The 23,207-nt window shown below is 43.0% G+C and overlaps 1 protein-coding gene across 1 annotated transcript; it reads right to left on the bottom strand.

Annotated features, from left to right (window-relative positions):
• Positions 1-14,785: 14,785 nt before the first annotated feature.
• ASMT (acetylserotonin O-methyltransferase) lies at positions 14,786-23,195 on the bottom strand. Its single transcript, XM_082304259.1, has 8 exons — positions 23,114-23,195; positions 21,131-21,305; positions 19,784-19,913; positions 18,893-18,961; positions 18,243-18,361; positions 17,292-17,432; positions 15,913-16,035; positions 14,786-15,275 (listed from the first exon to the last, which is right to left on the bottom strand). Exons 1-8 carry the CDS (start codon positions 23,183-23,185, stop codon positions 15,064-15,066), a joined length of 1,041 nt encoding a protein of 346 aa, XP_082160385.1. The 5' UTR covers positions 23,186-23,195; the 3' UTR covers positions 14,786-15,063.
• Between the last annotated feature and the right edge of the window lie 12 nt (positions 23,196-23,207).

Genomic DNA, 23,207 nt, shown 5'->3' with positions numbered 1-23,207 from the left:
AAAGAAAGTCTGATGAATGTTAACATTGCAGTGTCAAGCACTCGGAAGTGTGGAATGTCAAAATTAAGGTAGTTTCTGCTTCCAGGACTTGGAGACCAGGCCTCGACAAGGGAAAAATCCCTACTTCTTATACTAGCTGTACACTTCTTACACTCTGTTAAGAAAATACACCAGTTGCTGCAGCCTCAACTAGCATTCAAGCTGCATGCACAAATACTCACTTCCCACCACCTCTTCCAAATGCTTCCTGCGCCAGGCATCTGGGCTATTTCGAGCTGTACTTCACCAACTGATTTAAAGAAATAGCAGATGGAAAATGGCAGAGATCCCTGATGGATAATTAAATCCTCCACTACTTCCCTCTGCCCCACAGCTGCTATTCCCTGGGCTCTCAAAAGTGTTACCAGTGCAGAAGCATCACTGCCTTCCCAACAGTCATCAGGCTAAGCTGTGAAGTTCTCTTTTTCACAAGTTTATCTGTATTCTAAAGGAAATAGGGCATCATTTTTCATACCAGCTTCCCCTTGACCTTCCTGGTGTCTTGCCTTCTCCGTGGACCTGTCCCTGGATGCTGCCTTGCCCTTGAATTGATCACTTACCACCAAAGCTGCCATCCCCCAAAATTATCACAACAAAAGCCAATCTGGATGTGTGTTCCTCCAAGCCCATTTCTTCATCCATGAGACTCTTTGCATGAAGCACATTTTCCACAGATGAGACGATCCACAGCAAAGGGCCACCTTGCCCCTCTGTCCAGCTCCTGGTTAGAGAAAAACTGTCTTCAGGAGCAAGTTTCCCCCTGAAATCTGGTATTTGTAGGCTAGTCACATCCAGAAATCCAGTGCTTAAATCCTAAGGAGGATATGGAAGGAGTGTGTTTATTCCTCTAATAACAAATCATATTGCTGACCCTGTGAGTGTCCAGGCCTTTTGTGAATGCTGCTCTATACCCTGCACCAATGATGTGTGTCACAGACTGTAGCAAAGGAAGGAAAAATATTTCATTTGCTAGGTGGTTTGTTTGGTTTTTTTTTTTTTCATTTCCCACTTCAACTGTCATTGGCTGCCCCTTCATTCCTACCCTCTAGAACAGAATTACAGGTTCAAAAGTGACCAGTTACAAGAACATAGAATTTACTCTGTGCTACAGCAGTCCCCAGGCAACATGAGAAAAATGAACGTCACTACAGTGAACAGTTTTATTTTGCAGGAAGCAAACAGAGTACAAATTAAATTTTATCTTTGTCAGGTACCGTGTTAAACTTGGAAAGAATGGGGAAAAAACCTGAAGCAGAAACCGTGAACAGATTAGTAAGTATAAGCTCTCACATTTCTTTCATGGGTAATTTCTTGTGGAGGTGTTAATTTATTTTTCCCATACTCAGACATACAATCTGTATGTGCTCAACAGTCAGTCATTCTCCGGACAATGCATCAGCTTACAAAAGAGTTGTCTGCCTTAACTAAAAGCTGAGTTGATGATAGCTTATCTCATTTCCCCACTTATACACGCAAGAGGGCACAAGAAAGAAGAGAGAATTATTTCCTTCCTGAAACAGCATCATAGATTTTTCCAGTCCTCTTGACTTGAACCTCTCTGAAGCCAGCTGCCTCAAGGAGCTTGTTGTACTCTGCTGCTGTTCGCTCTTTTCCTTCTGTCTGCACCAACATATTCATCAAAACCAGTTGGGTGTCTAAAGGCTCACTTTTATCTTCATTCAGAAGCAATTCAACCAGCAGCACTCCACCGCCTGGATGAATAAAGAGAAATAAAACACATGCTGAGCTCTGGGAAGATGAGATATTTTTCAGCTGAGTTATTAGATCCTAACCTTTAGTTTCAGGAAGAAGCAGCCCCTACGTCAAGTCATAGTTCAGCATCACAGAAGACAACGAAAGAGCAAAAGAATTGGAGCATGCCTCTGCCTGGCTACCGAGGTACTGATGTACTGGGGCTGAAGGGGATGCTATGGCTGGGATGGAAATTCCCATTTCCCCCAGCTGAAATCCTCAGGAGCTTACTGATTTTGCGGAGAACCTGGCTCTGTAGGCAGTATTTTCAAAGCTCAAGGGTTCAATCTGATGTTTAATGGGATTTTTACTATGACGTATACACTTGTCTAACAGCATAGTGTTATTTCACATATCTGATGTTTCCTTCTGAGAGTACTTATTTTAAAACAAATTACCACAAAACATTTAAGTGTTAATCCTTCCAAGAAAAATGCCTTTTAAAGAACTCATATAATTGTCTCGTACAGAAGTTACAACAATTGGTAGAGACATTAGATAACCGCTCTGTTAGATTTTACTGTCTTGAAAAACATAAGCTCAAAAAGATGGCAGCTGAACCTGCAGCGTGAAGACACTGCATGCTCTCTTCCCTTGGAGAAGGCTGAACCTCAGCAGATGCGGGCAGGGAGCCCTCACCGCCAGACATGCAGACACAGAGTGTCAGGAAGGCAAAGAGAAAAAGGCTGGTGAGTGGTAAGTAAGTGAACTACATCACCTCCAGTCTAATGGTGACACTCTTAGTGGCCCCTGGGAACAAAACACAGGAATCATGACTTACTTACTTTGGCATTTATAGTGTGCAAGGGGCCCCTGCCGACTAGCCTTCCTTGGCTTCCTCTTTCCGCAGTTAGAAAGATGGGAAATGAAAAACAGAGCCACACAACCAGGCACTGGGGAAGCAGCGATGGAGCCTGTGACGGAGCCTGATGGCTCCCATGAATCCTGGCAGTGCCCAGCAGCGCTGGGACAGCGGTGTAAGAGGCTGCAGACAGTCTCTCAACCTAATGGCACTGACTGAAGTGGAGGAGGGAAAGAGTCTGGAACCAGAAGAATGAATCAAGCAAGGCACAAAAAAATGCCAAACCTGCCATGTACACAAGGGGATGGGCCACTACTCACGCAAATGAGACTCTGTAGAGAAAAACATTCAGCTTCCTAATGCTCTCGCCACTCTCACATTTCTCTTTTTAGCCCAACCTCAGTAAAACACTCCCTTTATTGCTGACAAGATTCTGATATGTCCTGCTTTCCATTGCTTTGCCCATCATATAACATAGGAGTTATTTTTCATTTCAGAGCTTGTAAAACAAGACAGTTCAGAGGCTTGTTAAAGAAGATCTACTGACGCTCACCTCCCAGGTCACAGATCTGCCTGAAAGGGGAAAGGTCAAATGCACCAAGAACATCTCTGCCACATATACTCCATACTGAGTTCTGGCCAGCCTTGAATTTCAGCATTTCTTTTCAGCATTTCAGCATTAGTTTAATTTGGACACATTAATTTTTATATCCTTCTTATATTGTGGAGCCCAAAACTGCACACAGTCCTTGAGGTGAGGCTGCACCAATGCTGAGTACAGTGGGACAATCACTTCTTTCAACAGGTTAGCTATACTGTGCTTAATACACCTCATGATATAGTTGGTAATTTTGGCCACCAGGGCATATTGTTGACTCATACTGAGCTTACCATCAACCAAAACCCCCAGATCCCTTTCTGCAGAGCTGCACTCAAGCTTCTTTTACCCTAGTCTATAGGTACATTCAGGATTACACCGTCCCAGGTGCAGAATCTGGCATTTGTCTTTGTTAAATTTCATACGGTTGGTGATTGCCCAGTGCTCTAATCTATCAAGATCTCTCTGCAAGGCCTCTCCACCCTCGAGGGAATCAATGGTTCCTCCTAATTTAGTATCACCAGCAACCTCATTTAGTATCATCGGCAAATGATTTGGTAACATCCATGAGAGGGAAGACTCTTTTACCTTCAGTAAGACAATAGTTGAGATTACTTCTCAAAAACATGACATGAATTTGAATTTTGAAAGCACTGTAGATGGTAAATGAAGAAAAGTAAAACTGAAATTGAATAGAGGAATATTATGCAAACGCGCATACATACAGGAAAACAACATCAGCAAACACTAAGGAAATTGAAACTACTGCCTGTCTGCCTTAATGTTATGCTGTCTGGAAGAGAGTCATTCTAACACTCTGTATTCACAGTCCCTTCCATATGAAGGAACATAATATACAAATGTTATCAAACTCAGCCTGCTGCATGGTAAATTTGGGGAGGGAAGAAGATATCTGAAAAATCTTGTTCTTGGCATGGTATGACACGGGGAGAAAAAAGCAATTCAAGTCAGCCCTCTGTTTCTCAAACTCCAAAAATGAAAAGCGGGAAGAAAGCCCATCACCGAAGGAACCTCCTACATTAGAGGCAGCCAGACAGCAAGTCCTCAGCTACAAACCCCTGTGTTTTTAAAACTTCATGCAGAGACAAGGTCTGCTCACCCAAGCCTCCAAAGGTCAGAGGGGTTTCAATAAATGTTATGTCCATCCTGAGGTCCAGGTCTGCCTTATTTATTTTTTTTCCTTTTAGACTTCTATCATACCTATTTCAAATTTAAAGTCAGTGTAGTATTAGGGTGCTTTATTATGAACTGTTTTCTTCTCAGAGACATTAAGTGAGGACCTTGAGCATTCCAGTCTTAGACATCTGTCCAGGACTGAGTTATATTTCTTACCTTTGAGACTAAAAATCCACTGTTGTATTCCAAGATGGTTTGAGGATAGTCAAGGTCTTCTGTGGAACTCATTTTCTTTCTGGACGGAGGCACAGATTCTCTGGTCTTCTTAACTTAAATAAGCTTCTTTCCACCAGGCACAAAGCACATCAGCTGATCCACTCTAATCTTACTGCTTCTGAGAAACACACTGGTTACAAAACATGTTAGCTAAGTCATTTGGCTTCGATGGCTCTTTCTACCAGGTTCAGCCATTTCTTTGACTCTTCCATCATCAAGTACAAGGCTAAAGAAGCAGTGCAGATTAAAGCTTGTATTGTCAGTTCAGCAGCCGGTTAACATGCTGGTACTTCAGAAGCACTTGAAAGCTTGTAACAAGCAAAACAGAAATCAGTAGAGAACGGCATCAAGAACCTGAACTCAGTGCGATGTTCATAAACCAAAGTGGAGTCTTACTTGGGGCTTGTTCAAAAGCAGCTCTGCTCCATTGGGCTGGCTTTTTGATGCTGGAAGACTTCCCAAAAAGAAACAGAAGATAGGAGGGGACAGAATTTAATAAGAAGAAAAGACAATCTGTATTGATCAGGCTTGGCCAGACAGGCGTGCTGACCATCAGCTTGCAAAACATGACCAAAACCTTTTATCTCACCTCCTGTCCATTTCCTCAGGCTTGTTCTTCCCCTACCCACCTTGATTCCTCCCTTTTCCTGCCTTTGGCCCTTTCTCTAAATGCAGTAAGTTTCCCATGAGCCCCACAGTAAGATTCCAACAGTAATGCCTACTTTAATTTCCTGTGATATTTGTTCTCTCTCGTAAGCCCCTTGATAATCTTGTTTCTGCCCTTGTTCTCAGCTACAAAGATCTGGTTGAACCTCTTCATGGCTTTGAGGGCATCCTCCAGTGGTCTCCCACTGAGTGGCCAGGGAGTTCTGATGTTTGGCACCGTTCTCCTCAATGTCTGTTTGCTAGCATTTGTGTACCTAGGTATGGTTTCTTACTGCTTCTGCCTCTTGCCTTTGTCTGTTAGGCTGAATAGCCCTTAACCAGCTATCTCAAAATTCAGGTATCCTTACATTATGGGTATCTACATATCCTTAACATTCAAAATATCCTAATATATACAACTCAGAAACAGTACCTGTTTCCCAGGTTCTAACACCACAGGGTCTCCTGTGGTACCAGAGTACTAAGTCTGAACACAGAAAAGTTAGAGCAAAGCCCAAACTGTAGAAACACGTAGAGCTCCTCATCCTGGACAACGTAGCCTGGAATCTGTTCAGCTTGCATTTAACAAGACGTGGTTTCTCTGAAGGAAAAGCCTGCACAACAGGTTTCAAGAACACAGCTACATTCATAATGGACATCTTCCACTACTATCCCCACCTCAAGGAGAGTGCAATGATCTCAGTTTCTATTTAGGAACTTCCATCTGCACATGCACTAAGTGTGAGTCTGCAGAGTTCATTCACTTGCCCAAATCTCGACCCACTCCTAGTGAACACGCTACAGCTTTTTCAGTTCCTCAGATCCATTCCGAAGACAGTTTTATGGGAAAAGAAAGCTCAAAAACTTTTCACTAAGTCTCTGTCTTTTACCAGTTAAAGCAGAAAGCAATGGACTTCACTAGCACTTTCTTTTGCCAGGAAATTCCTTAGGCCACTAGCTTTTACATGACAATGGTCATCCACAGAAATGCAGGGAAGACCTGGTCTGAGGGTGAAAAATCCTTGATTAGGCACCTGGCTGGCAGGTGGAGATGGCTGGCGAGGGTAACTGTGGTGTTACCACACCATTATCCCTTCATGTTGTACTACAGATAGCCTAGTTTCAAGGACAGCACTCCTGAGCATCCCATCCAGAGCAGGGAGAGTTCACTTTGCAGCTGCCTCAGGGCATATGTGACTAGCTTAGCTAACAATAAACATAGAGTTCCAACCAGGCAGCCTTAGTCCTGCAAAAGTTTTAAGGTAGACCTATGGTGAAGCATTTGGTTGAGCTAATCTACAAATTCCTTGTGAGGCAGCAGGAGATGTATAGAGAGGATAAGGCATGTTAGGGGATACCAGGTCAAATAGATTTTCTGCACTGTGATTAAAGACAGAATGGTGCACACAATTACAAAAAAAACTCAAAAGCACAGTACCAGACGAAGTCCAAAAAGTAGAGGTACTCTTCCTTCTAACAATAATAAATATTTACATATATAAGCATACAAGCACCAGAGGGATCCATTCTGCACACCCAGTTCTGAACAAGTGCAAGTAATGAGTAGTTTGGGTTCACTGCTGCTTTATATTGTCCCTACAGACATCTCTGCAATGCGAGCAACCACAGGCAGCCGCACCAGTCTGTTACATAAGTCTACACATTTTCAAATTCTGCTGTAAAATCATTTCTACCCACCTGTTGAAGTTGCATTTATCTGTAACTGCTCATCTGTGATTTCAGTTTATACCCCTGGGCCCTGGGTATTATTCTGTGCTTGTACTTCAGGGGCCTTTGACAAAATTGGAGGGGTGGGGATGAGCAGCACTCAGGATGTGACTTCCTGATAACTAATGTTTCATTAGCAAAACTAGCAAGCATTCACCTCTGTTCTACAGCTGTTGAATAGTTCACACTCCAAAAATAATGGTCCATTAGCAGACAGATGGATGAACAGATGCAGAGTTAAAGTTTTGCTAATCACTTTCTACCAATATTGATTAATTGGGGCACTATGACTTGCGCATCATAAAAATTGCTTTACTGCAATGGTATGCAGATGGAAGACATCCACAGACCTCACATTTGAGAGGCTGGCATTGCTATCTCAGGAAAAATAGCTGCTTTCTAAGTTACCTGGTATGAATTCAGACTCATGGGACAAGCTTAATAGTTCCAGAGGAATTACTTGCGCTTGAGGATTTCCTGCGCTTTCAAGGATTTCTTTCCCCATCTCTATCCTGTACCCCTGGGGCTGCCATGCCAGGACATGTCAGAACAAATGGTGACTCCAGCTTTTCAAATGCCAGGCTACCTGAGAGGAACAAAATGTACAGGCTGGGTATGCAGAACACCCAATTTTTTCCAGTAAAGTGTGGTTTTCAACTTAGTGTGGCCTTATCATTAAAATGTCACAAGATACAGTACACAAGATACATTTTTTTTTCCACAATAACAAGGTACCTTTTGCATCAAAGTAATTCTTTAGAACCATGGATAGCTGCAGACATTTTCTGGAACAGAAACACTATGATCACACATTTCTGAAAATAACCATTTTGCTCCATAATAACAAATGAACTTCTCTATCAAACTGTTTTATGTTTACATGTGACACACTCACACAGTGTTTTGCTTATTAATATATGCCCACAGCTGAGGAACCTCTGGTTTCCACCAGCTGATATTTCCTACCTTTCTTGGGACCATTATTTTATAAAACGTTATTTTAACATAGTGGCTACAGAACACTGGGCAAATGGCATGGTCTTTCTAATCACAATGTTGTAAAGCTATGCTTACTGGTATGCAAACTTCCAATGCACAGGTTATCATAGAGGACATCTCCATACTTAATTGATTTGCATTTGCTTCTTGGAAATAATAAAGCCTGCATATTAGCACAGTACAGGACAGAGGTAATATTCCAGACAGAATCTTCCCCGTTTGTATAATGTTTGACGTTCGTGAAGACGCAGACTTTGACAAGCAGCTATAATCCAACTCAGTTTGTACTAAAACTTGTACCATTTCATATTGCTGTGAGGAAGCTTTAACCAGATCATTGATCATCAGTGAGAATTTATTCCAAATGTGTTGTAGGTCTGTGCTATTCATGACACCCTTCACTATCCCTAAATTTCCATGAAGAACTTAGGCCACGGTGTCTGCCTTTGTTTCCTTCAAAAGTGGAAGACTTTCCAACTCTCCATGGTGATTTTGAGTAGCTGGATTTCTCCCCACAGAATTAGACTTCCATCTAAAATTTTAATTGATCATTTTATTCCCTGAACTTCACTGAATCTATTAAAAGGTTGTGAGTATCACATGGTTTACATCAAAATTGTTACTCTTCCTGTAATACAGCAAATAAGGAAAATGTACTCAGGGAATGGCTAGCTGTGGAGACACCACTTTCATGAAGTTTAAATAGGCAACATCAAAGCAGTTCCAAAATTTTTATTTTACAGTACGCAGAGTAAAGATTGACCACCCTGTCGGTCATTTTACATTCCAGTGGAGTTGTTTTTTTTTATGGTATGTTTGCTATCTTTTACACTCCGTTTAACACACAAGTCATTAATGTGAAGCAATTCAGGGCATTCCCACCCATACAAAGGTTGGGAATCACTTATACAAAAAGATACTTGTGTATTTATAATTCCAACATTGTAGGTAAACCACCTGATCTTCTGTCTTGTCAGTCTTCAAATACAACCACTCGAGCTGTAATTGCCCACCTTAGATGAAAAGGCTTTCTGAGGGACCTGGGTATCAGCAGGGGTCTGTGATAAAACAAAATTATTCCATTTAGCTTCTGTATTTCTTTTCTAAGGTGGTCTTCTATGCATGAGTAACCCAAATAGGGGCTTTCCAGGGCAAGGCTGTTTGGCCCGCTCTCCATGCCAGCTTTTAGATGCTTGCTTTCCTGTCTCGGACTGTAAAATCATTACAAGACTTGACTGCATCCCAATTGCTTGCCATCCTCCATAGGAGTCATCCCAGCAGAGCCCACAGTGGGAACATTTGATCAGTTGTCACAATGCATTTTAGACAGCTCGTAATTCTGCTGTTTGTGCCTCTGCAAAAGGCTGAACCCTACAAGCAATGTAGGTACCACAATCTTTAAATGCGCTGCTGCTCTTTCCTTGGGTACCCTTCCCATTGGGGTGGGAACTTGATCAGCCCATGAACTTGCATAATCTATTATCATAAACCACCTCATCCTCACTACAATTGCAGCCAGTACCTCAGGCATTTTGGCTGCTATAGGAGCCATCTGTGGTGTCACAGCACTTAAGGTTGCCGCTGTTTCCCACCATCTGTGGGCTGTGTTTTGCCAACTGCTGTGAGCACAGGCCACACGGGAGATTGCCATACATGCTAGGTCACTGCACTCACCTGTAGCTGAACTCAGCTTTCAAGGGAAGGTCACAATCCTTCCCCAGCCTCCTTTAGCCGGCTGCTCCAGTGTGGTGGGGCTGAATCAGGACCAGTAACCAGTACTTTGGCCTGAATTTTCCCTCTCTCTGATTTATCTTCAGCCCATATTGGTGAGATGTCTTCCTTTAGGAATAATCTTGGTCTCCTTCTGGGTTGGGAGCTTGGTTTGACAAACACTAATAGACAGTTGAAATCTGATTTTCCCTACCACCATTCAAGACACTGCATTAAACTGGTTAGCTAAAGGTGAATGCTGAGTTATTGTTCCTTAAAAATGAGCTGCCAGACACATCATGCCTAAATCCATCCATATTTGGACACAGGGAATCACAGGATGTTTGAGGTTGGAAGGGACCTCTAGAGGTTACCTGGTCCAGTCCCCCTGCTTAAGCAGGGCCACCTAGAGCTGGTTGCCCAGGACCATGTCTAGACAGCCTTTGAATATCTCCAAGGTGGGAGACTCTATCACCCCTCTGGGCAGCCTGTGCCAGTGCTCAGTCACCCTCACAGTAAAAAAGTGTTTCCTGATGTCCAGACAGAACCTCCGTGTTTCAGTTTGTGCCCATTGCCTCTGGTCCTGTTACTGGGCACCATGGTGAAGAGCATGGCTCCACCCTCTTTGCACTGTCCCTGCACGCAAAATACTCCTTCTTGCCAATTAGACATCCTTACCCTCAGCAGCTATCACACTGGGGTCTTAACATTTACTCCTACACATATTAATGCTATCACTTTTATTGCCTATTTAGCCTCCTTTGGTGTCCAAGGCTGTTGAATGCCACTTCTGACAGCTAAAGGCCTGAAAGAAACGTTTGCATAGTAGTATTAGATTATCTAGTCTCCAACTAAAAATTAAAACCTACCAACATTTCAGTGTTTCCATATTAGATTTTTTTTTTTTAAAATCTTTTTAATGAGCATTAAAAGAGGTGAACAGTTTTGTCGCACTTTGGCATCCTTAGCATTCATATCACACCCTGGAACTGCAGTTTTCCTTTTGTACTATAAATGCTGAAAGAAGAAATCAGCAACGTGTGCTACTGGCACTGCTTCATTTATCGCACCAAAGGTTTATTGACTGAAGACTGTATTCCATTTCAAAAAGCATTACCTGCTTTAAAGCTACAAGATATGGCACAGCATACAGACTAAATATGTACCTTTCTAACAACATGAACCTTAAGTCATTCTCAAAACCCACCCTGAGACGTTGCAAAGAAATACTGAGTTTTATGTGCTTTTAGTCAGCTCCTGACAGTTGGATTGCACTAATATGTAACACGCAGACGTATTTCCTATTTTAAGAAATCTGTTTCATCCTGTTACAAATAAATTGCTTTTGGCAAGGCTGGACACAGATACTGCACCCTTTCAGAGGCTGCAAGGTGTGAGAACTTCCAGTTCTTCAGAAACACGCTGACCCTCTGGAAGCCACTCTACTGGCAGCCTTGCAGACAACATTGTGCTCAAGGAGTCAGTGGTCTTGGACAGGCCATGTCTGCTCTACTAGGCCTTGCACTTAGGGCTTGAGAAGCATGTATGCTATTAATGTAATCTGTAACTTGTAATATCTTTGGGAAAGGTAAGCTGTATGTGGATCAAGGGGTGGAACGTATTGATCCTGATTGGGAGCCCATTGCACGTTTAGGAGGTAGCAACCCACATCACAGCTAAGCTGAGCAGGTGCAAGCCCATGCTGCACCGTGCTGCATGTCCAGGGTGGTCTGTGCTGTGCCGCTCACATCCCTCGGCTGCAGGATGAGCTCAGCCAGCTCACCGTAAGAGAGGAACCTGTAGGCAGCTCCCACTCGGTGCCAGCAATCACACCACCTGCATGGCCTTGCCTTTATCTAACAGTGCAGCAACAAGTTCTCATGAGAACATCCTTTTTCTTGTAAGAAAATTATATAATAACTCAACCCAAAATGAGGTGCTTCCCTCCATGGACAGGATCTATACAATGCACTGTGGGAAAATCCAACTGGGCTCCATCCAATGCTGCATGAACATGGGCACCTGGCATCTGAATGGATGTAAAATTTACTTGCTATCTATATTCCTCTTCTTATTCTGTCTTATTAAAACAGTTATTTTATTAAGCCATTTGTTTCGGGCCTTCTTTATTGAGATCCAGAAAGCACTCCCCATCATCTCTCTCTCACCTCACCTCCCTGCCCCCAGTGTGTCCTTGGGGGTAGCTGCACTTGCCCAGCCGAGCTGGGCACAGCCAGTCTCAGCTCACGGAATACGTTTCCTGCCTGGTGCATTCAAACCTCTCTTCTGATTCACCCCAGCTATGGCCAGGTTTCATTTGTTACTCCTAAGTCATATTGGGAGCTAGAAAAATTATCTCAGCCTATATGGCTAAAAACGCCATGAGAGGGAGAAAGGACTCTGTTGACAAGAGCCATCTGCATCAAACAGAAAACCTCGCACCCCAGCACCATGAAAGGGTCTGAACTTGGGAACTGCTTACATTACTCAAAACACAAGTAACTTGGAAACCTCCACCTTATGGCTTTGTTCCTATACAATCTTTTTTAACATTAAAATATCCGATGACAAGCAAAAAACACAGCTGAAAGACCCCATATATAAGAGGCTGTCATCAGAAATGCCTGTTGGAGCATGGAAACCATAGAGCAAACAGGGTTTTAAGTGGTTGGACCAGATGATCCTTGAGGTCCCTTCCAACCTGGTATTCTATGATGCTATGAATTTGCCTGCATACAGAAAAGCACTTGTTTCAGGTCTTCTTCACAGTGTTTGCCATTTAGGAAAAAAGAAATGAAAAAAAGAAAAAGAAAAAAAAGGGAAAAAAAAAAGGAAGAGGCTTTGATGAGACCAGCTATGCCTCTACTTTGTCAAGATAGGTCTTAAGCTCAGAGCACTCTGGGCTTACTCTCTTACTCTGGCACCGACTTGTTCTGTGCTCATAGAGCAACTTTCTTTGGATCATGGGAGAAAAGAGAGGTTCTGAAGGAAGAGGAGGTTAAATACAGTGTGGAGGAAAGAGCAGGAGGGTGAAGAAGAACAGCAAAATCACAACTGAGTGGATAAATAAATATAGGCTAATGGAAACAGCACAAGTCCTCATATTACGTTATTTTGTGGTTTCAAAGGTCTGGTCTCTGAAGGTGAACATAGAATTTTAGTCTCTTCCTTGTGCATACTCCATTATTTCCTTGGTCATCTAGCATAAGAGAGTAGCCAAGAATGCTTTAGCATCCCCCCAGAAGCTAGATGCTCAAATGCCAACTAGCAGATAAGGAACGAGCAGCCCAAGCTATAGCCAGCTGTAAGTTCTTCTTCACACAGGCAGTGAAAGCACACTGTGATCGGGTGTTGGTGTTTAGCTGCTCTGATATGGCATCAGATCGGGTGTTGGTGTTTAGCTGCTCTGATATGGCATCACATCTGACCCTTAAAAGTCATTTAAATACCAATGATCTTCAAATTCTGCAATCACCATTCTGCACTTCATTTATTTCCACCTGCATTCCAGGTAATGATGGGTCAATCCTGTTCTTTAAAGACCCAGCATCTTTGAACCTTGACAGAGCTAAAAGGCATGTTAGAACCAGGTGTGCATCTTGCATATTCAAGTTGTGCCCAAGCCACTCATTGGTAAGTTATTGACATGCAGAGCATGTCGTGAATCAACTCATTGCAGAAGTACTGTATTTAGGGAATTTCTTTTGACAAACCAAAACAGCCTGCTCATGCTTTTTTTCAAGTCAAGGGCAGAATTAACACTGACACCAGCCAAGACAGGAATTCTCTGACTCATCAAGGTTATATGATGTGTCAGTTTATGGTCTGTCTGGCCTGTCTACTGGCTCAGGAAACAGTGCAGCCACGTGAGCGACCACCAGCCCATGGGCATGCAACATTTTTGGATGAAAAAGTGTATCAGAGAAAGTCCAGACAGGAGTTTTGTTTTTTTCCCTCAGCATACTTCATTGGCTGCTTGGTACAGTCAAAGCAGCAAAATAATTTCTCTGAGCATTTGGTTTTTTGGGGTGTGGGGGGAATCAACAAAGACCTGGTCAGCCTTATTTCATTATTTGCATTCGTGCCTGGCTGCTGCAGGATGTAACACCTCGCTTTGTCTGGAAAGTGAGCAAGCATTCAGAACACATTACTCACAGGCTGCACCTCCTGGCAAAGTCACCTTCATGCCACATAACTCGCAGGTAGGGAACACTGCACAGTGACTGCAGCTTAAGAGGGAACTCTCCGAAACCACTTGCCCCAACTCCTGCAATATCCTGTCAATATCTACAGGGCGAGATTGTACTCCGGCATAAGTGGCTCATGAACTGTGCCCTGTTGCTTTTAGGGATGAGAAGGACCATTACAGCCTTGTGATTTGATTTTTATATCACAGAATGTGACAAAAGGCCAACTTTTCCCTACTGAGGCTACCTTCTCCCTATGCTTCGCCTACAATCAAATGAGCGGTTGGCTGGTGTAGATGGCTACTGAGAAGACTCTCTCAGGCTTCTCTAGTATCCAGCTTAATGTGCAAATGCAATTAGTGTTCAAGCCACAGCTGCAGAGAGTGACTTTCTGGTGCCTTCTCCAAATATTTCTCACTCCAGTAATCTGTAATTCTGCATTCAAGAACTGGGTGGGTTATGGCAGGTTGTGCTTGACCACGTGATTTAAAGAAGTAGCAGGAGGCATGCAATAAGGACTTCCCCAGTGACTAACTGAATGACTTGTCTGCATCATTCTCCCTCTCAGCTGTCATCTCAGGGCCTGCTCTCTAACGAGCATCACTGGACTCTGGCCAGTCACCAAGCTACAAAATTCTTTCTTGTAACTTAAAATCTAGAGGAAATAAAAAATTAATATCAGTTTTCCTGCCAAACTCCTCAGGGATCAGACAGGATTTCTCCTGGAACTCTGAAAAGACTAACCACAAGAAGACATAATTTAGTCTGTTTATATTGTATCAGTTCCCCAGGAATAAAAATGCAGGTAACAGAGCTCAGTACAGTGATCAGTTTTATTTTGCAGGAATCCAAGTACAAATTCAGCTTTGCAGATACAGTGTTAAAATTGGAAAGAATGAAAAAAATCTGAAGGAGACGCACTGCACATTTCTTTTGTGGGTTTCTTCTTGTGGATCAGGTGTTGATTTCTTTCTCTCCCTTCCAGAGCCAAAGGCAAGCCCTAATCAGGCTGCCAGGTTTACAATCCATGCACGCTCAAGATGTATCATCAGTGATTCTCCTGACAATGTATCAGCTTACAAAAAAGTTGTCTGCCTTAACTAAAAGCTGAGTTGATGATTGTCTTCTAAGAAAAGAATATCACATTTCTCCACTTACTCTATCTTGTTAGGTACGTAATGGAGGTACTATTATTTCCTTCCTAAAACAGCGTCATAGAGTTTTCCAGTCCTCTTGACTTGAACCTCTCTGAAGCCAGCTGCCTCAAGGAGCTTGCTGTACTCTGCTGCTGTTCGCTCTTTTCCTTCCGTCTGCACCAACATATTCATCGAATACAGTTGGGTTTCTAAAGGCCCACTTTTATCTTCATTCAGAAGTGATTCAACCAGCAGCACTCCACCGCCTGGATGAATAAAGAGAAATAAAACACATGCTGAGCTCTGGGAAGATGAGACATTTTTCAGCTGAGTTATTAGATCCTAACCTTTAGTTTCAGGAAGAAGCAGCCCTTACGCCAAGTCATAGTTCAGCATCACAGAAGACAACGAAAGAGCAAAAGAATTGGAGCATGCCTCTGCCTGGCTACCGAGGTACTGATGTACTGGGGCTGAAGGGGATGCTATGGCTGGGATGGAAATTCCCATTTCCCCCAGCTGAAATCCCCAGGAGCTTACTGATTTTGCGGAGAACCTGGCTCTGTAGGCAGTATTTTCAAAGCTCAAGGGTTCAATCTGATGTTTAATGGGATTTTTACTATGACGTATACACCTGTCTGTCTAAACAATTCCCCAAATCCCCAGTCCTTATACCTAAATATGTTGAAAGAGGAGTCCCTGTGTAGGAGATTAAAACTGGAAGCCAGATAATGAGAACTTAGGCCCCATTTGGCTCAGCTGCACACAGTTGGCTTAGGAAAGCAAAATACTAAACGAAGAAACCCCTGCACTGAAACTCTGCCACCCAAATCTCGCATCAAGACTGGTGTGCTTTGCATAACTGATGGGTGAGAGTCTCCCTGGTCTTCAAGAGCTCACGCCTACCAGGTTTGCAAGCCTTGTGGACTTTTGCCAGCAGCTGTCTGCATTTGTCATCCTCCCAGTCATGCAGTATCTTGGATAAAATATACAATTCAGCTTCTGGAATTGAATCTTTAAAGAAGTCTCCTGTAAAGCAAGAATACATGTATTACACAAAACTCCCAAAACACAGAGGGCTGAGTTAAGCCAATATTCTCAGTTCCGTCCAGTTCTAAAGACTCTGGGCTTGCCATATCCATCACCCACATTAGACAGCAACAGAGCTACTAGGTAAAAGCCCTCTGTGGCACTGCACAGAGGATTTTGTTCTTGTTCAGTCTCAAGAAGGTCTGAAATGTTTAAAAGCAGCAGCTCATCTGAAACAGCCTTTGATGCACAGGAAAGCATTTGAGTCTAAGTTTTCTCCAATGACAGGAATTCGGATTCATAAAGCTTTAAGAAGAGGAGACAGTTTCTCATGGTTTCTGTCATGGAAAAAAGGAAAGAATTTTCCCTTATTTAAGCAAATTTTCAAAGACCTTTGGTAACCACAGAGCTACATCATAAATCCATAAGGAAAAAATACACATCTCGCCTCCTAGCACTAGCTTCATCATCATGCCTTTTGTTCAGCACCTGGTATACTGCATTCAGATTTTTCTCTCTGCATCTTACTTTGTCATTTCCACTCCCATTTCTTTGCACCACTGGCACACATAACATTTCCTGTGTTTGTCCATCTTTGTTCTGATATACTGCCTTCCTTCCTCAAGGCTTCTTTCCTCTCTCTGAGCTTTAAGCAATATTAAGTCATTCCAACGGTTTGAAGGCTTTTGTAAACATTAAAAATTAGATCTCCCTACAATCATTTTCATCATAGATGGTGCAAAGACCATGCAAGATCTATGGACACATTCAAAGCCTGAAATATCTTAGGACTTGAAAGTCAATCAATTGTGATCAGAGAAGGAAAACCCGTTGCTCAGGGCAGGCCTGGCATCCTGCACATCTGCCAGGAGGTCTGTGCAGGGGAAGAGAGAGTGTTCGGAAGATTTAGAACATGGTATGGAAGTTCTTCAAAATTGCAGGACTTTTTTTTGCTTTGTTTTGTTGAAGTACCCGTGTTCTGAAGAAATCAAACAGTTCTGTTCAGGAGTAAAGAGCTTCTGGGTTGCTGAATAATTAAGTTGTGTCTCTCAGAGAAGGTAGCTGCAGGTGCACAACTGGGACAGCCTTGCAGTAGCAATGAATTGCAGGCTTGGGCTGGGGAAGCTGCAGGCTGGGACGCTTTGCCCACATAAGGGGCAGCTGGAGACCTGAGCCTCCAGTATGGTACCTCTGAGCAAAGACAAGGGACTCAGGAGCAACAGCTGTGACAACACTACACTGCTGTTCGCACCTACCTTCGTGGAAAGTGATCCGATGCTCCTCAGGGGGAATAAATTGCTCTTTGGCCACTTGCATGACTTTTGGCAGGTCATAAATTGTGACTGTGGAATTTGGGTACAAAGAAACACACTCCCGGGCCAAAGCTCCTCCACCTCCTTTGGGGAGAGCAAAAGAAGGTCAGCGCTGACACAAAACCAACTTGTTCAGCAACATCCCCATGAAGCGATGCAGGCAATAGTGCATTCAGCCTCATGGCAGCTGGCAAGGTACATTTGCTCCCCACGTGTTGCTAAAGGGGAAGAGGGGGGACAGGAGAGGCCACCATCTCCGTTTGCTCTGCAGGGAGCCCTCAGGCCCCCAACACCCAGGCCTATGGGGTCAGCCCCAACCCTTACAACTCTTACACACCTCAGCCCTCTTACACACCCTCAGCCAGACCCAGCTGTGCATGCTGGAAGGTGGAAAATGAAAAACAGAGCTGCTAAACCAGGTACTAAACCATCACAAGCAGTGATGGAGACTGCGAGGGAGCCTGATGGCTCCCATGAATCCTGGCAGTGCCCAGCAGCGCTGGGACAGCAGGGCGCTGCAGGGTAAAAGGCTGCAGACAATATCTCAATGACACTGACTGAAGTGGAGGAGGGAAAGAGTCTGGAACCAGAAGAATGAATCAAGCAAGGCACAAAAAAATGCCAAACCTGCCATGTACACAAGGGGATGGGCCACTACTCACGCAAATGAGACTCTGTAGAGAAAAACATTCAGCTTCCTAATGCTCTCGCCACTCTCACATTTCTCTTTTTAGCCCAACCTCAGTAAAACACTCCCTTTATTGCTGACAAGATTCTGATATGTCCTGCTTTCCATTGCTTTGCCCATCATATAACATAGGAGTTATTTTTCATTTCAGAGCTTGTAAAACAAGACAGTTCAGAGCTTGTTACAGAAGATCTACTGATGCTCACCTCCCAGGTCACAGATCTGCCTGAAAGGGGAAAGGTCAAATGCAGCAAGAACATCTCTGCCACATATACTCCATACTGAGTTCTGGCCAGCCATGAATTTCAGCATTTCTTCTTCTGATCTAGGAATGCAAACAGACACAGTTATGTAGAAAAGGTAACTGACAATATCCTTGGTGATTCCTATCATATAAGTGTTATTACAAGTTTTAGCTTAAACACTAATCTCTGTTTTTATTGACACTGAATACATTCTCGTTGCGTATAAACCTACCTTGAGCCTTACTGTAGCAGAAGGGTACAGCTATGCATTCATGCATTTAAATAGCGAATTAAGACTAGAGAAGTCCAACGGTGTATTACGCTGCTAATTCTCAGGCTTCCAAAGGATTTTTTTTTTCCCTTCAGCTACCATTGCCTCTGTGCCAGAGACCTGTGATATGTTTTTCAGAATAGGAAATTATACACTTCTATTCAAAATATCAGACAGTGTCTCAGTAATGGATATTGTTGAGAAAGAAAAATGCTGCATGATGGTTCTAATGATTGGGATTCTCACATCATCATATTTAATTGTCCTGAGCTGTAATTAAAAACATTAATTTTATCTACAATAAGAAGAATAAAGTTTCTACAAATATACTAATGATTACCTGTACATTGCTCCAAAAGGGTCCTTAGATGAAACGCCAAAAGCTCTTTCATATTGGTTTCTTCCTTCTCTAAAATAGCAACCAAAAAAAGTGTATGAGTGTGGATTTCTTTTTCTTTCACCCAAACACACCTCAGGACTACAGTTTCAGCTAGTTCATCACTGTGGAAGGTGCTCGACTTTCTACAGAATATATGCCAGCCTGTTTGTAACGGCTGTAAAGGCACCTTCACTTGCCACCCCAAAATATGCTGATAGGTTTCTCAAGAATTCTTTCACAAGAATGACTGGTTCTTTTCAAGGCCAGGTTGGACAGGTAGGAAGATAGTGGAAGGTATGTCTGCCCATGGCAGGGGGGTTGGAACTAGATGATATTTCAGGTCTCTTCCAACCCAAACCATTCTATGATTCTATGATTTATGGGAACACATCTCAGGCAAAGGTGCGAGACTGGTGCAATCATCACCATCACGCACACCATGTTTGACCATCAGTTGCACGGACTGGAACAAGTGAGACTCCTATACACCTTTGCGACAGAAGTATCCTTAGCCATCATTACTGATCATTTACTTTGTTGATGCCTCCTCAAGTAAGACCCATTGTAACAATCAAGTGCTTTCCTGAAATTCAAACACACAGAAGTCTGATTCCTAGATCATCTCTACCATCAGAAGGAAAAGGAAAACAAGAACACACACAAATGGAAAACAAGAAGAAACAAGAACACATGTTGGCTGTGGTAACAGCCGAAACGATCTGTTGGATTTTCTTTCTGAGAACCAGCCAGCATCTTCATTGTGCCCTTCCCCAGAAACACACCAGTCTGAGAGCAGCCACACAGATGCCTCAAAGCAGGCTGCAACAGACAGCACACAACGCTCCTCCTTACCTCACAGCATCGGCCAAGTAGTGCCAGCACAAGTAGACTGTGTTGGAGTAATACATCATAATATGATACTGAGACTTGGGACTTGATTTTATAAGGTAGATGTTGGAAATTTCTGTGTTTCTGTAGAGGGCTAAAGGGTGAAATAAATATATTTACTAACATGTATGATATAACACCTTGCCAAGCCTATAATGCAGCATAGTACTTATCACCAGAAGATGTCTATATGACCAAAGACAAAAACCCATTGCTTCCACAATCAATTCTTCCACTGCAATGAGCAGTGGGTGAGGGCTACTGAAATGTGTGTTGCGCCATTCAACGTGAGTAAACACTATCTACCTACACTTATTCCGGCACCAAACATTTCTTTCAAGAACAGCAAGAGGAATGCCTTACAAGTGTCATCATTTACCTACAGGCTTTTACTATCAGAGGAAGTTATTGGTATGCTCTATTTAAATGAGAAGCCCTTGCAGACAAGTCTTTTTTTCCGATCAACATGGTCAGCAAGTGGGACACAAGTACCCAAAACATCACGCCAACCAGACCTACCCTCTCTCAGTTCCCTAGGGCAGGACCTTCTGCAGACAGATGAATGCCTAAAGGACTCAAAGAAATCTGCCCCACTTCCTCCAATGCATCTGCAGTGGCATCACTCACCCACAGGACTGGCATACAAAAGGAATATAAAAGATAGATTCTGCTCTCCTTAAACTCATTGGGCAACTACTGTAAGCCCTAAAACAGGGTAAGACAACACAAACCAGAGCGAGGACACAACTTGTAAGACTCTGGCTAGTCCTGATCAGCTGTTTGATGGCCACAGATTCCTTCTGACCATGTGCACTCAACATCTCTGATGCAAGGGCAAACTTACATCACCTCTCAGTTCAGATCAGCAACCTAACAAAATACTTCACATGGTGGTAAAACTCCAAAGAAAAATCAAAACGTGTTTTTAAATCATGATGTTGCCCGTCCACCCTGGCATTTTGTTTTAAGGTTTAAAATCATGTCCACACCTCACAGTTTTCTTGAGACCAGCTCTGTAGAGACTCAGAATATCTTCTCCAAGGTCACCTGAGGCTCTTCCACAAAGAAGTTTAGGGATATTGAGCCCTTCACCTGGTTTTTACTTTACACCTTTAATTATGCTGACATTTGCTGCTTGTCATTCAGCTGAAGAGGAGATGGTGTACTCAGGCAATTCTCTCCTCCTTCCAGCTACAGTAACTGGCCTAACACTAGATATCACCTCTCCCCACATACTTCACCTCACCTCACTTTCAAAACCACCAGAAGTTTAAGTCTTTTAGTTTCTTCCCCTTCTTCTGCCTTTATTACCTCCTTCTTGTGTCAGCTCTACTGCCAAGAGCTTCAATCCCACACAGGCATCCAGCAGTCTTTCCATCCCTGTGGTGCTGGTACCCAAGCGTGCAGCAATGGCATCTGAAGACAAAGGCCCTCCTGACTCCAGCAGAAGATCAAACACCCCCAACTCACAGGCAGTGAACATAACCTGGGGGTAAGGAAAGGTGGGAGCAAGGGATCAGGTGAAAGCACGAAAGCCTACTGCATTTCTAAAGCTGCTTTGTTGGAGAAAATATACACATCGTATTTTTTCATGTAAAATCATATTTCATATAAACAAGTTCAATGATTAAACTGAAGTTTCTCTGAACACAGATAATATCATACAGTGCTTGTAGAGCACCCTTTTTCATTTCTTTTCCTTTTCTGGCAAAGCCAGCCAATGTTTTTGGCTCACAAAGTTCACATTTAGAGACCATGTTTTGGGTGTGAATGTTCCTGCCTCTTCCTTAGTTTCAGAGCACATTCTCACAGTTTCTCTTGCTTTTTGCCTGGAGAGCGCAAAGGCAAGACTGTGTGGTGATGGGTTTTTCTGTTGCTGTTTTTGTTCTTTAACTAAGGATCTAACGTATGCTCCAGTGAACCCTGGAGACTCTCCTGTGGCTTGCAGCAGCAAGGAATATCCCACTGTATAGACCCTATTTTCAGGGACTGACGTGCACGACTACAGTGGTCTCCCTAAGACAGGGAGGTTCCTCTCAGCTAAAAGGAGTGCCCTATTTGGGCCAGCAGAATTGTTCTGTCTTTTCATAGAGAAGGAAGGTGTGTAACATCTCCAGGAACAACCCACAACCTTCAGACAGACATATGTAACCATACATAAGAAAAACATCCTTTAGCTGCACACAGTCAAGTTTACAAGTATTAGCCTATTTCTCTGGCCGCACAAACACTCCTAAAACAGTAACAAAGGCATCAACTCAACTGACTGCCTATATCTACAATGATTTGATAAAGTCCCATGGGAAGCTCCTTTTACCCTCAGTAAGAACATGGTTTAACCAAAGTTGAGATCGTTTCTCAAAAACATAGGACCAGTGTTCATTTGGAAAGCATTGGGCACTCCTCTTTCTCAGCAAGCAAAAGGATTTTTCATTTTCCATTTTTCCTCTCTTTACTGTCAGCTCTGCCTTTCAGGAGCCTTAGGATGCAGCAGTATTTGCACAACCCAAAGAGCATTCCTTCCGTTACCATGTTGGCCAGAGGTGCAGCAAGGGACAATAGGAAAGGTAGTAAATGAGGAAAAAAACTCCACTGCACTGGATATTATAATTTTATGCCCATGTGCTTACACACACAGAAAGGCAAATAACATCAGTAAACAATAAGGAAAGTGGAACTACTAATTCTACCTTTGTGCCTTAATCAAATGCTGTTTGGAACAACAGTCATTATACCGGACTCTTTCTTTCACCTGAAAAGAGGCAATACATAGAAGTTCTCAAGCTCAGCCTTCTGCATAATACATACAGACAAACCATGGGAGAGGGAAGGAAAAATCTTTGAGAAGATATTTGAAAAATCTTGCATGTTTTAACAGGGAGGGAAAAAGGCAATTCAAGTCAGCCCTCTCTTTCTCAAACTCCAAAAATGAAAAGTGGGAAGAAAGCCCACCACTGAAGGAACCTTCCACGTTTGAGGCAGTCAGACAGCAAGCCCTCAGCTATAAACTCCTGTGTTTTTTTATAATGCCTCATGTAGAAACAAGGTCTGCCCATCCAAGCCCCCAAAGGTCAGAGGGATTTCAATAAATGCTAAGTATACCCTGAGGGGTAACGTCGCCTTCAAATCTTTTTTCTTTTCAAATTTCCTTCCTGCCTAAATGAGCAGACAGGATACTTTCATATGAGATGGTTTTCATTCCAAAGACTTCTTTCAGGACCTAAAGTGAGATCCTTGAATATTTCTGTCTGCAAACTCTTAGACATCTATCCAGGACTGAGTTATATTTCTTACCTTTGAGACTAAAAATCCACTGTTGTATTCCAAGATGGTTTGAGGATAGTCAAGGTCTTCTGTGGAACTCATTTTCTTTCTGGACGGAGGCACA

This window comes from Platalea leucorodia, assembly GCF_965183815.1.
Source record: "Platalea leucorodia genome assembly, chromosome: 2".
Taxonomy (NCBI): Eukaryota; Metazoa; Chordata; class Aves; order Pelecaniformes; family Threskiornithidae; genus Platalea; species Platalea leucorodia.
The sequence above is the reverse complement of the archived record's forward strand: the minus strand, read 5'-3'. Positions and strand labels throughout refer to the sequence as shown.